At 43.0% G+C, this 15,863-nt stretch overlaps 1 protein-coding gene across 11 annotated transcripts in view; it reads left to right on the forward strand.

Moving 5' to 3' along the window:
- Positions 1-15,863, forward strand: part of GFRA1 (GDNF family receptor alpha 1) — a 203,825-nt gene that overhangs the window by 47,600 nt on the left and 140,362 nt on the right. For 5 of the 11 annotated variants that reach the window (XM_044382180.3, XM_026494207.4, XM_057308517.1 and 2 more), the window contains one exon: positions 13,673-13,687. The exons of the other annotated variants lie outside the window; for them this stretch is intronic. In XM_044382180.3, coding sequence (XP_044238115.1) covers positions 13,673-13,687 — 15 coding nt within the window. The remainder of the gene's footprint in view (positions 1-13,672; positions 13,688-15,863) is intronic. 11 annotated transcript variants of the gene reach the window in all.

Genomic DNA, 15,863 nt, shown 5'->3' on the forward strand with positions numbered 1-15,863 from the left:
CATTCTGAGTTAATTTTTATATATAGTATGAACTAAGAGTCCAGTTTTTACATGTGGCTATCCAGCTGTCCCATCACTATTAGTTAAAAAGATTACTTTTCCCCCATTGAATTGCCCAAAATTCAATTGATCATAAATGTGAGGGTTTTTTCCTGGGCTCTCAATTCTTTATTTTTTTTTTAAAGATTTTATTTATTTATTTGACAAAGAGAGAGACAGCCAGCAAGAGGGGGAGTGGGAGAGGAAGAAGCAGGCTCTCAGCAGAGCAGGGAGCCCGATGCAGGGCTCGATCCCAGGACCCTGGGATCACGCCCTGAGCTGAAGGCAAACGCTTAATGACTGAGCCACCCAGGCGCCCCTGGGCTCTCAATTCTATTGCATTGATCTGTGTGTCTAACTTTATACCCACGCGACACTGTCTTGATTACTGTAGCTTTGTAGGAAGTTTTGAAATTGGGAAGTATGAGTATAAGTCCTCCAACTTTTTCCCTTTTTCAAGGTTGCTTTGGTTATTCAGGATCCCTCAAGATTCCATATGAATTTTAGGATCCGCCTGCCAGTTTCTGCAAAGAAAGCTGGATTTGATAGGATCTCATTGAATCTGTGGATCAGTTTGGGGAGTATTGCCATTTTTTCAGCCATAGACTAATTTGCCTGTCGTAGAATTTTATATTAATGAAACCACGCAGTGTGTACTCTTTTGTGTAAGGCTCCTTCTGCTCAGCATGATACTAATGAGGTTCATTCACGTTGTATATATTACTATTTCCATTTTTTTTGTATTGTAGAGTAGTATTCTCTTGTATGAATATAATTAGATTTTTTTATCCGTTCTCCTGTTGATGGACGTGTGGACTATTTCTAACTGTTATGAACATTTGTGTACACTTTGCTTTTGTGGATATATGTTTTCATTTCTCTTGAGTGAATACCTTGGAGCAGAATTGCTGGATCATGGTGTAGGTATATGTTTAGTTTTATAAGAAATTACCAGACCTTTCCCCAAAGTAAAGCCATTTTACACTCTTCCTGACAATGGAGAGTTTCAGGTGCTATTTATTAATCCTCACTGACATTTGATGTTGGGAGTCTTTTTAATTTTAGCCGTTCGGTGAGTGTATACTGATATATTATTGTGGTTGTAATTTGCGTTTCCCTTATGACTAATGATGTTTGACACTTTTTTATGTGCTTATTGGTCATTTGTATATCTTCTTTTGTGAAGTATCTGTTCAGATATTTCACTCACTTAAAATATTGGGTTGTTTGCCTTTTTATTAGTGAGTCTGAAGGAGTTCTTTACAAATACTAAATACCAAACCTTTGTTAGATACGGGTTTTGTGAATATTTTCTCCCCAAAATAGCTTATTATTCATTTTCTTAATGATGTTCTTTATTGAGCAGAGTTTTTAAATTTGATGAACATTAACTTATTTTTTCTTTTATTGCTGTTGCTTTCAGAATACTATCTAAGACATCTTGACCTACTCCTAAGTCACTAGAATATTTTCTTATGCTTTTTCCTAGAAACATAATAGTTTTAGCATTGATTTATAGGTCTATGTCCTATCATGAATTTCTGTGAATGGTGGGAGGTAGGTGTCTGAGTTTATTTTTCTCTCTATGGATGCAACAGTACCATTTGTTGAAGATACTTGCCTTTCCCCATTGGATTGAATTGACTTTTGTCAAACATCAAATGATTGTAAAAATGCAGGTTTGTTTCTGTGCTCCCTATCCTTCTCTATTGATCGACTTGTCTGTCTTAATGCCAGTAACACTCTGTTGATTACTGTGGCTTTATTACATGTCTTGAAGTCGAGTGGTGTTAGTCCTCTGACTTTGCTCTGCTCTTTTTTTTTTTTTTAAGATGACTGGCTATTCTAGATTCTTGTATTTCTTATAAATTTTAGAATTGGCTTATCATTTCTTACAAAAAGTCTGGTGGAATTACCGTTGGGAGTGTGTTGGATCTATGGATCAATTTGGGGAGAACGAATATCTTAACATTATTGAGGCTTCCAGTCTGTGAATACAGCACGTATCTCCACTTCTTTAAGTCTTTTCTGGCTTCCCATGAGCCCATTTTATTTTTTCTGAGTTACTTGTCTTGTTGCTCCCTTTTATCCCATTTCTACTTCTTGATTCTACAGTGCACTGGTGATGAGGGAGGGTCCAACAGTGAGATTGTTGCTGAGATCTTTGGCAAATTAACTTATTGGTAAAAAGAGGATGAGAATGGTATTTAATTCACAGAGTTTGGCATTATATAAAATATTTAAATAGAGCCCTTAGAAATAAGGGCTCAATAAATGTTGGCTTTGTTTCGGACTGCCCTTCGTGACCCAACTCAGTTTGGACCTGGTCCATGAAGCCCCATTCCTGAAATTTCTCCTTTCCTCACTCTGCTCTTTCACTCTCCCTGAAGGCTTTAACACTTTTGCCTTGAGTGTGTCTGATACTCCTTTTTATTGTAGGATCTGGGTTTTAGTTTCCTTTAGGTACATTGATTGTTCATTATAGTGCATCAGCTCCATGGAACACTAAAAATGTATCCTAAAATTCAACTTTATTTTTTATGGGTGTGATTATGTCCATTATCTTATGTTTTTCTTGAAGAAGTAGTAAAGTTTAGCTTTATCCTCAATTACAGGTGAGAAAACTGAGGGACTCCAAGAGGGTCTCAGAACCAGCCATAAACAATTAGGGACAGAGCTAGAACCAGAACCCTGCTTCTGGACTTGAGGAATAGTAACCATGATGCTGGGAAAAAAACACACACGTATATACAGAAAGCATGCTTAAAATTTCTTAAGCTCTGTAAGATGCAGGAATTGTTTTCTTCAGGGCCAGCCAACGGCACAAATCCTTCATGAAAATGACATTTACATTTCGTGACTGTGCTAAGCCAGTGAATAATATCATACAGGTTAGAAGAATCTTAAGCTGCCGATTGAACGTCACCTTCTCTTTTTGAAAAGCAGCTCAGTGGGGTATGATGTGTGGTTGCAACATTTATTGCTTGCTGGCTCCTCTTCACAAGGATAAAAATTTACAGCTACAGAGGCTGATCGGGAGGTCCTCAGCTCTCTTGGTCCTCTGCCCCCCTGAAATGCCCTGGCTCCCCCCTAGAAGAGCTCAGCCTGGTGTAAGGTCCTGCCACGCACAGCCATGATGTGGGCTGATGAAGAGAGAGGGGCCACGTTATTTACCAAGCCTGGGAGTGGATGACTTTAAAAAACATACTGTTTTCCAGAAGAAAGACCCACACTCTGAAAGGTTCATGAAGTGCCTGTAGTTTACATTTAATTACTTGCTCCCACCTCCCTCTGCAAGATGCTAGCACTTATGTCATGTGGCGTGTGGGGCCATACTTTAGGATTCAATGTTTGGTCCCATAATAAACATTGATCTTGTTTCCTCAGGAACAAGTCTGACCAAGAGAGAATGAATGCCCCATTGCTTGGCATGTTTTCTCCTATCTTTCCCATGGGCTGCATCCTTCGATGCTGGGGGCTGGTGGGCATGGAGAGTGGACTTTCTGCTTTCAGATCCGTGCGAGTACATTTTACTCATCACAACAAGCATGGCTTCTAGGGGGCCAAAAAGGTGTGTTGATCTTCCTGATTTTGTGAAACTTCACTTTTTGCAAGTCTCTGTCCAAATCACCCGCTTCTACGTGCCTTCTGTGTGCCGGGCACCGTTGTCTTTAGGAGCTGGATGTGCTTAAATCCCTACTAGGGGCTCTGTGGCTCCCAGTGCATCGGATGGGGGGATGTGGAGCCTTGGAGAGGGCAGCTGGCTCCAGCACCGTGACTCCAGAGCCGCCATGTGTACTGCCTGCAATGCGTTTCCTCCCACCCTGCCTCTTTCTGTCCCCCCTCCTCTCACTTTCTCCTTTTCCCGGGCCCTAGAAAGGTGACCAGTCTATCAGCTGCACAGATCTTTGTCGCTCCAGGTGTGGCCCTGTGTTGAATTGTTCTCCCCCTCCTTTGCCTCCTCTTAGAATTCTTATCTTTACATCTGGCTCTGCGTCTTGTCCCCATGTCCTTACTTTACCTCAGCTGTTGCCATAAACCTATGGAGATTGTGGAATTTTTTTTTTTTAAAAGAGAATTTGTAAAGTTTTAACAAAGTCAGGGCTCACCCAGGTGATTTCTACAATTGGACCCCAAACCCACAGATAATAAAGGTAGAGAAAAAATTGTGGCTGGAGTTCTAGAACTATGGGGATTCAGATATTAAAAAATATTATGGGTACGGCTCAAGTTAACTCCCTGAGCTGTTTGAAGGAATGAGGTACTTCGGCTGCTAAGCTTCCACACTGATGTCCATTGGGCATATTCTTTAAGAGACAGCGTAGCACTGTGATTAAGAGCTGGGATGTGAAGCCAGATCACTTGCTTCCCTGGGACCTTTAGTAACTTTCCCTAACCTCTCTGGTCCTCTGTTTCTTTCTATGTAAAATGAGAAAAATAATGAGAGCTAACTTTTGGGGTGATGGAGAGGATTAAGGCAATCTGTGTAAAGTACTTAAAATAGTGGGTGATATATTGAACGCTCTGCAAGCATATTCATTATTATTATTATTATTATTATTATTATTATTTAAGATTTTATTTATTTATTTGACAGAGACTGACAGCCAGCGAGAGAGGGAACACAAGCAGGGGGAGTGGGAGAGGAAGAAGCAGGCTCCCAGCAGAGGAGCCCGATGTGGGGCTCGATCCCAGAACGCCAGGATCATGCCCTGAACTGAAGGCAGACGCTTAACGACTGAGCCACCCAGGCGCCCCAGTTATTATTAATATGAAGATGTGTCTACTGCCCTCTAATACTCTGCCTTGGACTGTAGGACTATAAGGGACAGAACAGCCCTGGCATCATGGTGCTTCAGCTTAGGTGGAGAGAAAGAGAGAAAATGATGAGTGTACATAGGTGCACCAAGGGGACATACAGGTGATTGGGGCGTATAACAGGGTCCCAAGGAAGGATTCCCAGGACGTTCAGGTTAGAACTATAGACCTGGAAAGGGTGGCAGAGGGGTTCTAGTCAAACTCCCTTTGGCACCTAGAGTGCTTAATGATTTGCCCCCAGTTTTTCAGAGGGTGTATGGTAGGACCAGGCTGAAACTGAGGTCGGGCCAGAGTGTTTCACGCTGCCAGTCCTCCTCCTTGAAGACGTAGGCCAATTTGCCAAAACTACTTCACTCCCCAAATCATTCTAATCAGCAGTGCTTGACGCTGGGGGCAGCTTCTCCGAACTCAGACTTTAATTGTCTCTGGCTCCTGGGAGCTCTCCTGGTAGGAATCTGTGCCAAGCCATCAGAATAATGATGATGGCCATTGTCTTACGTTTCCTTTAAAGTTGTCTAGCCTGGTAATGATCACCTGGCCAAGAGAGAGACTTACCCTGTTGGACATTTGTAAATACCTAGTTTGAATTTAGAAATCTGGGCAACCAATCCAATTAAAGCCTGGCTCTCGCGGACCTGCCTGAGGACCACATTGATGCTGAAATTAGTTGACTTGGAAACAGAACGGCTAGAACATCTTTTAGGAAGCGTATGTTGGGTGGGTGGGGCATAGAAAGTGATTGAAGAAGGCATGTGAACCTTAAAGATTTTAGACGGTTTATAATTTATCTGCAATGAGAAAAAGACTTTACAACCGAGATAGTATCTTGGGATAAATTTGAAACCACCAGCCGTATTATGGATGTGTTTGTGGATATATGTGAATTGCAGAGAATGGATTTTTTTTCTGTGAATGTAATTTAATGTGGATAAGATGACGAATAAGCTCTATGCAGTAAGAGCCCATTTGATATAATGTGTGTAATTTTAAACTTAAAACTATCGTGCTTTAGAACTGGAAGGAACCTCAGAGATCAAACCGGATTGTAGCTGGAGGAACCAAATCCCAGAGAAGATGAGTGGCTTTGCCTCCAGGGTGAACAGAATCCACATATTTAGATCCTTGTGTTTGGAGACTTTTTAGAACATAAGGCTTGATTACTGCAGGCTAATTTTAAGTAATTTTTCTTTTTTTTTTTTTTACCGATAGTGGTCTTAACATTGGTAATCAGAGACAAACTGCTTTCTTCTGGAAGGTGGACCAACTCTTCTGCCCTTTGCATATATGGGTGCTTAATAAAAATACTTTCTGTGACCCCCTAACTAATACTTCATTATGTAAGTTTAGGGAAATGAGAACAATACTATTTATCAAACTCTTCTTTTGACGTGACTTCTTAGGATTCTCAGTTAGCTGATTTGAAAGAATTCAGAGAAAGTCATGTATGCATTTCTTTTCAAAGAAAAACACTGGTTGCTAGAGGGATTGAGTTTAATATAGTTTCATATCATAGAGGTTTTAATAATGCAGTCTAAAGTATTTGTACATGAATTCATTAAGCCCAGATTAGCCTTATTATAATTACTCAAAAAGTAATTCAATTTAAGAGAAAACATTTTAAATGGATATAAAATACACTGTTAGCTGGGAAGCCATACTGTTCTACTTTATCAGCTCCATAAAGTACTAGCAGATTTGAACATAACTTTCGCAGTATACAGAATGCAATCATAAAAAGTATTATTCCTAAATCTATTTTTTTATGTTCTTTCAGTAGTTAAGAGCTTTATCCCTCTGTGCTAGGAATGAGATATACTAGGGATAGCATGTCATAAAAATCTTCGGGACTTCCTAGCTTGCATCTCATGCACTGGCTCCCCAAGTCAGTGCTGGCTGTTGGGTTACAAGCGCGAGGCCTGAGATTGATGTTGGTAGCACATTCTCTAGAAAATGTAGCGGGAAGGTACTTCAGGGCTTAAAAAAATGTTTTTTTTTCTTACTCACAAATACTAAAAGACATTTACTGACTGCCACGTGCCTTCAGAGGTACGCCAATGACAGGCAGAGTACTGGTCTTCATTTCTAACATGATAGAAGGGGATGAGAGGCCAGGAGCAAGAAACACCATAGAACGTTCCCTAGCGTGCACCAGAGTGAGACAGAGAAGTAAAAGCAGAGGGAGCTACGAGGCCTACCTGCATGAAAGAATGGGTGAGTGTTTGGCATCGAGGGCTGGAGACTGAGGAGTGAGGCCTTCCCGCAAGTACTCAATAACCATGACTCAGGGGGCTGTGTTCAGTTCGAGCTGCCTGAGTGTGCCTGGGGGGAACAGGAAGAGCGTGGAAATGAGCTGTGTGGCCATGCGACTGCCTGAGCTGTCTGGCTTTGGAGACACAGGAAACTAATCACAGCTCCTGGACGGTGCCTGGAGACCTCGCCGGGAGCTCTGGGGGAGGCTTCGCTCTGGCCGTGCTCCAGGAGAGCACAGACTTGCACCTGGATAGGAAGGGGCTCCACATGAGTGGTTTGTTGTGTTCAAACTTTAAAATTTATGTAATCAAGCAGCAAAACCCTTTATTTTTGGGCAAATTCTTCCTAGAGCTCGACTGTGCCCAGCAGAGTGGGTCTTACTCCTGCTGTCCCTGTGCCCTCTACCTTCTTTGAACCCTAGGCCTCTGGAAGCATGGCTTCGAACATGGATCAAAGCCCAGAGCAGGGCTGGGTGAGCCCTTGACGTGGTGGCCTTGAGAAGTAATGACAGATCCAGAAGAGATACGCAACGTCAGAAGGGTGGAGTGGCGCCAAAAAGAAAGGCCAGGGCCTGGCTTTCTGGAACTTCTGGGTTTTAGTCACAACCCTTTAGATCCCAGGTGTTTGGGGATAGGATGTCTTTGGGTCTCTGATCTCAACACATTAAGAATAATTCATTCCTCAGGTAATATTTGAGAATGGCTTTAGAGTTTCTTAATGGCACATAACTACGTGACAAGAAAGAATTAAAATGATCGTTTTATTTTAATGGATTTTTTCCCTGATACTTTTACAGTCCTGTACAAGTCATGAAGGCTTTGCAAATAGTAGGCAATCAATACATGTGTGTTGACTAAGAATCCTACAGTTTATAGAAATCGGAGTACTAGTTATGGTGCATTTTTATTTGCATTACCTCATTGAATCTCCACAGCAGTTGATGAGGTAGCATAAGACATGAGCTACAGGCTACAGGAGGTTCCCCCTGGCTGGGGGCTAGGACCCAGTCTTAGGTCATGGGATCCAGTGGCCATGATTATGTGGTAACATGGCCCTGGATCATATTTGGGAGAATGGGAGTTAGCCCAGCCCCCCTTGGGAAGCCCACGTGCCATTTTTGGACCCAGCTTTGTCCATGTCAAGCAGAACTACTCCAGAGTGCTGGTATTCAACAAGAGAGGAGGCATTGGTGTGCCCACTTTTCAACATAGAAAAGAAAGAATTCACTTCATTCAGAGATTTACAGCAATATGCAGACTGAATTCTAGTTACTGTTCATATCCATGGGTACTGCTGGTTGGATTTTGAAATTTGGTGAGGGGGTAGCTCCTCTGGTCTTGAAATTGATTTTGGTTAATGGTGAACCTTAGCCCATTCAAGGAAGCAGCATTCATATCAGCTGTTCCCTATATCCCTCCCTTTGCCCCTGGTTAGTTGGGTCCCAGTAAAATTTACAGTGCTTTACTGTAAAAGCACTTGTACTTGAAAGAGAATTTTCTTTCTGTAGCTCAAACCACAGGAGGACTCAGAAGACAGCTATCTCCCCAGGTGAGACTTCTTAAATGGGAGTTAAGTGCATGCATTTTCAAGAAACTAAACTCCCCTCATATATAATTTAACCTAGAAAAGAAAGCAAAATTGAGAGAGTAGTATGATTACATTGTTTGAGAACTGGTAACTTTACCTCCCCTAGTCTTATGAAAGTCAGGCACACTTTCACTGTTTGGCATATCTTTAATGCTGTGGGGCGTGTGCTAAGTGTGATGTTGTAATAACAGTGAAGGTTTCTCTAACCATAGCCATGGACTGTGGATTGAAATAGTAAATTATTCCTAGCAGACTGAATGGGCAATAAGACTGCCATCCAGTTGTCCTCATAAAATAAAGCAATAGATAAATAAAGGAGAGCCAACTCACTTAACCCGCGTGGCTCTGTGCACTGCTAATTATTAACCCAGGCACAAGAGAGGGGTTCACCCAGAGTGTAGTTAAATCATTTTTAATAGAGGTAAACACTAGCCATGTGGACGAGTAGCACTCAAGAAAGTTTTTAATCAGCAACGTTTAGGAATCACCCAGCCTAATTGCCATAACTTATTAATAATAATAAGTAATCTAGTCTTTTTATGGCCCCTGTCTCTGGAGGACTCAGTGCATTAAAGATCTCTGGGGTGTGAATCTCTCAGTAGCTGTGGGGGAAGAGGGCAAGTATCCTTGATGCTCATTCCTAATGGAAGAAACTGGACATCGAGGCCAAGAAAGACAAATATGAGTTCCTTTTTATTTTCTTTTTCCACATCTGAGTCACCAACTTCTACACGGCCTTTCATCTATCTATAGGACCAGAATGGCTCCAGGGTGTGGGGGGAGGGCTGGAGAACAGGCTTTCTTTGTTCACGTGAATGATTGGGGTTGAGGAAGTGAGTGTGAGCAGAGCTTTGTCTGAAGGAGTTTATTTCCTCTGCACAAGTGTCCCTGGTGTCCTTTGGCCTCAACCTGACTGTGCCTGGGTGGGTTCTGGCAACTCCCAGCTCTGTGCTTGTGTGATTTCCCACTGCTGGGAGAGCAGGAAAGATGGCGCGGAGTCTTCGGAGTAGATGATGGGAGAACGTTTGTGTAAATTATCTAAGTTAACCTGCCCAACACCAAGGTGTGGATACTAAATATCCCCAGGTCATCAATAAGGAACTTCAAGTTCAGAGCGTGTAAGTGATTGACTACCACATGATTCCTAGTGATTGGTTAGATTGAAAGGCGAATATCACACTCAAATTTGAGGCCCTTTGAATTTTATGAGTGATGAGTCCCTTTGGTTTGGGAGTTGGGGGTGATGGGCACGAACACCAGAGTACACGATGATAAGAGTATTTCTGTGGCTAATACCTTTTTGGGTCCAGAATTTTGGGGGAGGTAAAATGGAGCCAAACAGCACATGATTTACCTTCTTCTTACTTGTTTTTGGTTTTGTCCATGAATCATTTGAGCCTGAGTCTAGATGGCTGTTTCAGTCTGGCAAAGTGAAATTTTGAAGAAGGTACCCAAGCCATTATTACACAGAGCAAAGAGCTAACTAATGCTAAGAACGGAATGATTTATGCCACAGACTACAAAAGACATAAATTTAGAGTGTAAATTACAAGATAACTCATGTGCAAAATTGTTGCAATATTTATACTAGTGTTTATTAAAATTTACATTTGAATAAAAAGGTGCAAAATGTAAATGAAGCTGAAAAACGTTTTGTTTTTTTTCTTAAATCTAAAATAGCTTATACGAAAATCAAGAGCGTTTTTTGGAATAGAAGATATGAATAGTACTCTATGCAGATTTATCTGCTAAGGCATGAAATATACAGTGAAATCGGAAGGAATAAGGTCACTAAATCCTTGCCTCAAGTTCCTCCCGCCCTGCCCACTGATACTTTCCAGTGATTGAAATCAGTACTGAATTTCGAAGGAAGAGCTCCCTGTCAAAAGCCATGGAGAGGAGGGTGGGGATCCTGGACGGATGTCGAGACTGGATTCGTATTTGAGAGACTAATCTTATTTCACTGATGTTTTCAAGGTTGGAATTTTTTGTCTGTATTCATTAGAGGAGAATGATAAATCTCTAATTTGTACTTTGCTAATAATAGGGATGAGATTTGTGCTTCATTAAGGCTAAATGATTCTCATGTAGTCCTAGCTGAGTCTTTAGTGCCATGCGTGACCTTGGGAAAAGTCTCCTACTTCCGTGGGACTCAGTTTCCTTATCTGTAAAATGAGGGGGTTGGATCAGATGAGCACAAAGACACACCAGCCTTTTTCCTCGCCCTCCCGTGTGGGAGCATACCATGCCAGGCAGTGAGGACCCACAAAGATGATTAAAAACACATAACTCTTGTCCTCGGGAGCTCATGGTCTACATAAATAACTAACTATAATGTGAACTATAATTGCAACGTGCACAAATTACTCTAGGGGCACAGAGGTGGAAACAGTGACTTCCCTCTCTGTGGGGATAGGCTCTGAGAAACTTCACAGTGCCTGTGACATTTGAAGGCTGAGGAGGAGGGCTCCTTCAGGTGTGCAGGCGGGTCAGGGGGTGGGTGGTTCAGACGGCGCATTTCCAGGCAGCAAATGCATGTGGCAGGTGCATTTAGGAAGCCGCACGTGGTCCTTCTCACGGTCTCCGGACAGTATGGATGCATGGGGGGAGAGTGCCATCCACACGCTGCTGGGTCAGAACCTGAACCAATGATGAGTGACTGAGGTTAGGAAGTAATACACCAGGTACATACGTTAGGTCAGAATTGAGGTTGTCCTGTAATGGTACCACCATGCCCATTACATCCCAGTTAGCTTTCGTGAATGTGAGGGAGAGGGTGATGTTTTAGCCAACTCCCTGGGCATCGTGAGCCTGCAGCCTGTCATACCTGTGCCACAGCCTGGATGTGCCCTCGGGAGCATGGATAGGGCATGTGAATGACACCCCTCACGGGGGTCACGTCTGCGCCAGTGGAATGAAGACTGCTCCCACAGGGATTCTGTCTTTGTGGGCTGTTTAATCCACCAGGTGCGTGTTTCATCTTTGAAAGGTGCACACGCACCTTTCCTGGCCACTCCACTCCACTCTCTGTGACCTCGTAGGAGCTGAGGTTGTAGCTGACAACTGGCAGCAAATTCGATGTCGACGATTCAGTTCTTATTTAGTTTTTAATATGAAAATAAGGTTTTAAAATTCAGATCATAGATGAAAAGAATGGCCATTTAAAGATTTAAAGAAGGGTCCCCACATTCCATGACCTGAAGACAAACATTTCCACGGCTGCCTTTCTTTGTGGAGATATATGCATGCATACACACATGTAAGTGGGTCAGGATACATGTTCCATGTTGCTGTCTGATTTTTTTCATTCAAAAGTAATCAAAGCCTTTAAGCAACCATTTGAAATGGCTGCACCATAATCCGTTGTGTGGGATAAATTACTCGTGGTTTGATTCCCTGTAGACAAACAAGCAATACCCATTGTTTCGCCATTATATACAACGCTGCAGTGAACATCCTTGTTGACTTATTTGGTGCTTTTAGTTATTTCCATAGATAAATTCCTGGAAGTGGTACTGTTAGGTCAAGGACTGTATATTTAACACTTCCTTACATCTTGTCCAGAAGTTTTGTACCTCTCTACAGCCCCATTAGCAGGGCAGGAGCTGGCTCGCATCTGGGTGGGACTGTCTGTGTTCCTGCCAGCACTGTCTTCCATCTTTAAGTTACTGGGTGAGAAATATGAGCAGCCAAGAGTACTTTTGGGGCGATTGGGAGGCAGTAGAAGCAGGATGAGCTCTGAATGCTCATGAGAGGTGTCAAAAAGGACCTGGCGTATGCACGTCTGTTCACCAAAAGATGTGTTCGAAAATATTCATCACAATTCCTAATTGTCAAACACTGAAAACAATTCAAATGTCCATCAAGATTACAAGGGGAAAATAAATTAGGATTAATCACACAGTGGAATACTATATGGGAAAGAGAATGAATGATCTACTACTATATGCTACGTGGAGTGTGGGTGACTCCCACAATCACCGTGGAGCAAAAAAAAAAAAAAAAGGCAGACAGAAAAAATACATACCATATGAGTCCATTTATATAAAACTTACAAACAGGGAAAAATGAATGTAAGGTGTTAGAAGTCATGCTGGTGGTTACCGTTAGGGGGATATTAGTGACTGCTTATTCATTTATGCCTTTTCCTAGATGTATGTTTCCCAGTGCTGGACAGAGTGCTTGGCAAATGGCCTCCCCAATATTTGTTGAAAAAAAATTAATATTTTTTCACTACTTTTCACAAACTTTGACCTAGGATAAACGTGAAGACATGGTGTTATTCGTTGTGTGTTATGATGTGGAGAATTCATATGGATTTTTTTTCCTGTGATTTAAATATGGAACCTTAGTATATTTGTAGACCCTTCCTCTGTTTATTCTCTTGTGCGGTGTTGTTACTTTTGTGTTATTTATAAACCAGTCAGACACTTAGTGGTGGGTGAGGAGACGGGTTTTGGAATCAGACATTTGGGTTCAATGCCGAGCCCATTGCTTACTCCTCTGTGGCCTTGGATGAATGACCTAACCTTCTCTAATCTCACTTTCCTTAGTCTGTTTAGTAAGGATGAGAATACAACCTACTCTCTAGGGTTTTTGTGAAAAATAATAATATTAATATTAATAATAAGCACCAAATTATGTTTGCTACGTGCTGGACACTGATCTAAGCTCTTAAAACATAGGACATAATTTGTTTGATCTTTCCAGTACTCCTATCTATTTGTGGTTTAGGAAATGTAAGCCACAGCGTTAGTAAGTGTTGAGCCAGGATTTAAATCCAGGAGTTTCATTCCAGAGCCTGAGCTCTTAACCACTACCTCTGAGTTAAAGGAAATATTGCACCAAGCGCTCTCAGCAAAAGCAGCATCTGTTAGCTGTGATTATCATCATCGTCAGTTTCAGCATCATTATTAATATTTTTTTTCTCCTCTCTCTTTCCCTGCTCTCCTCCCTTGTTTCTCCGCCCTCCTGGCAGATATGTTCCAGCAAGGTAAGTTCACTGTTTCCTGCCTGCTTCTCCACTGGCTGTGCTCTTTTGGGAACAAGGGTATCCTCTGTGTGCAGAGGGTTATGGAGCTTTTCATTCTCTGTGGTCTCGTCACCAGGGCTTTAGGAGACACCATGGGGACAATAGCCTGAGGTGGTCTAAAGTGCCATCGGCCTCGCTGGGCCTCCGCCGTCCAGCCTCTGCCTCTGGACTATGCTTGGAGGTCGGGTGGGGTCTGGACGGTTTGGGGCAGGCACGCTGGAGAGAGAATCATGGCTGGGTCGGCGTCAGGGAACAGCATGCTTGGGACTCGTGAGACTGGTGAGGAGCAGGTGTCTCTGGGGTGGGGGTTCAGCTGGAAGGCCCCTGTCCCTCGGGGCTCCTGTATCAGGGCCAGCAGCTGCTGGGGTGGGGCTCCATATGCTGGCTCCACCGGGGGTTTTCTTTTCTCTGCCAAACAAACATGTCACTGTCCCGAGAGGAGGTGTAGACAAGACCACGGCAAGATACCTTCAACCCAGGTGTCCCTGGCGACCCCTCCAGCTGGGCCTATGACAGAAATGGAGCCCGGCGAGGGCATGCAGTGTCTACCTATTTTGCCAGCCAAGATCATGCGTTCTGGGGAGCTGGAAATGGAAAGTTCACCTGCTGTCTTCCCGTGCGCGCTTTCGTCCTCACCGAGGATACACAGCTAGCTCGTGTGCTCTGGGATGCAGAGGGACACTCTAGCCCATGGCCTCGTTGAACCTGCCAGACACACGTGAAGGGGGTGCTGCCTCTTTCCTTTCTTTTTTTTTTTTTTTTAAATTATAGTCTGGAACCACCGGGTAGCATCGGCAGGGCATGACTATATTCAAGCCGGAAAATACATTTGTGGCACACGTTTGCTATGTCTTTCTTAAATCCAAGGCTGGCTTAGAAGAAAAGACACAGGTTTAAAAATACATCTTGGCATCCCATAAATAGCGGCCGAATAATCTCACAGGCTTGATATTTTCACAACGATTATTTCAGCCCAAACATGCTGCGTGTGTTGTGGAGAATGTCTGCCTGCTCTCTCTGTGGAAGCGTGGTTGTGGGTAACAATGAGGGGACTGTTGTGTTTGTCTTTAAAGAGTCTGGAGTCATAGACCTACTTTTATAAATAATTCATAAATCCCAACAAGCTATAAGTAATAAGTTCCATTTGGCTAGAGACTAAGAGATGAGCAAAATTGAAAAGGTGCCGTGACTGTTGATGTCGCGAAAGTCTCGCTGTCAGGGCCCCCTTGCTGCTGTGTGTTTTCTTCCTTGACAAATTGGGGGTTCATGGAGACACTCTGGGAGGAGAAGAGGGTTTTTTTTTTTTTTTTGCATGAACTAGAATACAAACACCACCCAACGCTGCATCTCATTCCTCCTTGTGAGACACAAAACGATTGAGTTTGGGGAGTTTTTCTGGAGCTCGAGTGCCAAGACCCTGGAAGAGTGGGGAGAGAAAAGGCTTCTAACAGAACTGGTTTTTCTTCGAACGATCGCGAGCATTCACGGCTGTCATGGTTGGTATAAAAAATGGCTTATTAGGCTACCTATGTCAAGTTTGCCTCCTTTTATTATCCGTCATGCCACTTGAGTGATGGGATTTGCCTGTCAATAACAATGATATGCAGAGCATAAGTTATAATCACCCGCAAATCACTGGCTATCGGGACTTGATAGCATCTTCCAGAGACGGAAGCTGCTAGCTGCCCGTTGCCCCGCGTGATGGTGGGCGGCAGCTCCCGTGTACGATATTACTAGGATTTCAAATGAAGAGAACTGAACTGGCTTTTGTGAATTATTAACATGGCGCTGGCCTGTCTAGGACCATTTCGTATGGAGGCACGTTCTCTGAAATGGTAGCCAAGACCCCGCCAGCTGGTGCCCCCTCTTTACCTTCGTTGCTGGCCATTCTGCCAAGGAAATGAATGCTCAGTGACATGCGACAGTTCAGATGTGTGGTGATGGTCACATCAGACCAAGACAAAAGGTTCTGTGTCCTACAGATTGCCCAAAACGTGACTCCACAATGTCTTCTTGGTTGAAACTCTGTTCCAGAATTGTGTCATTGATTTGAAACACGAGGGGCCACGGATGGTGCTAGAAATAAGCAAACAGCAAACTCTGTGGTTTCAGATGAACGGAAGGAGGGGGCCATCCA

The sequence above is a fragment of the Ursus arctos genome, unplaced genomic scaffold (assembly GCF_023065955.2).
Source record: "Ursus arctos isolate Adak ecotype North America unplaced genomic scaffold, UrsArc2.0 scaffold_7, whole genome shotgun sequence".
Classification (NCBI taxonomy): domain Eukaryota; kingdom Metazoa; phylum Chordata; class Mammalia; order Carnivora; family Ursidae; genus Ursus; species Ursus arctos.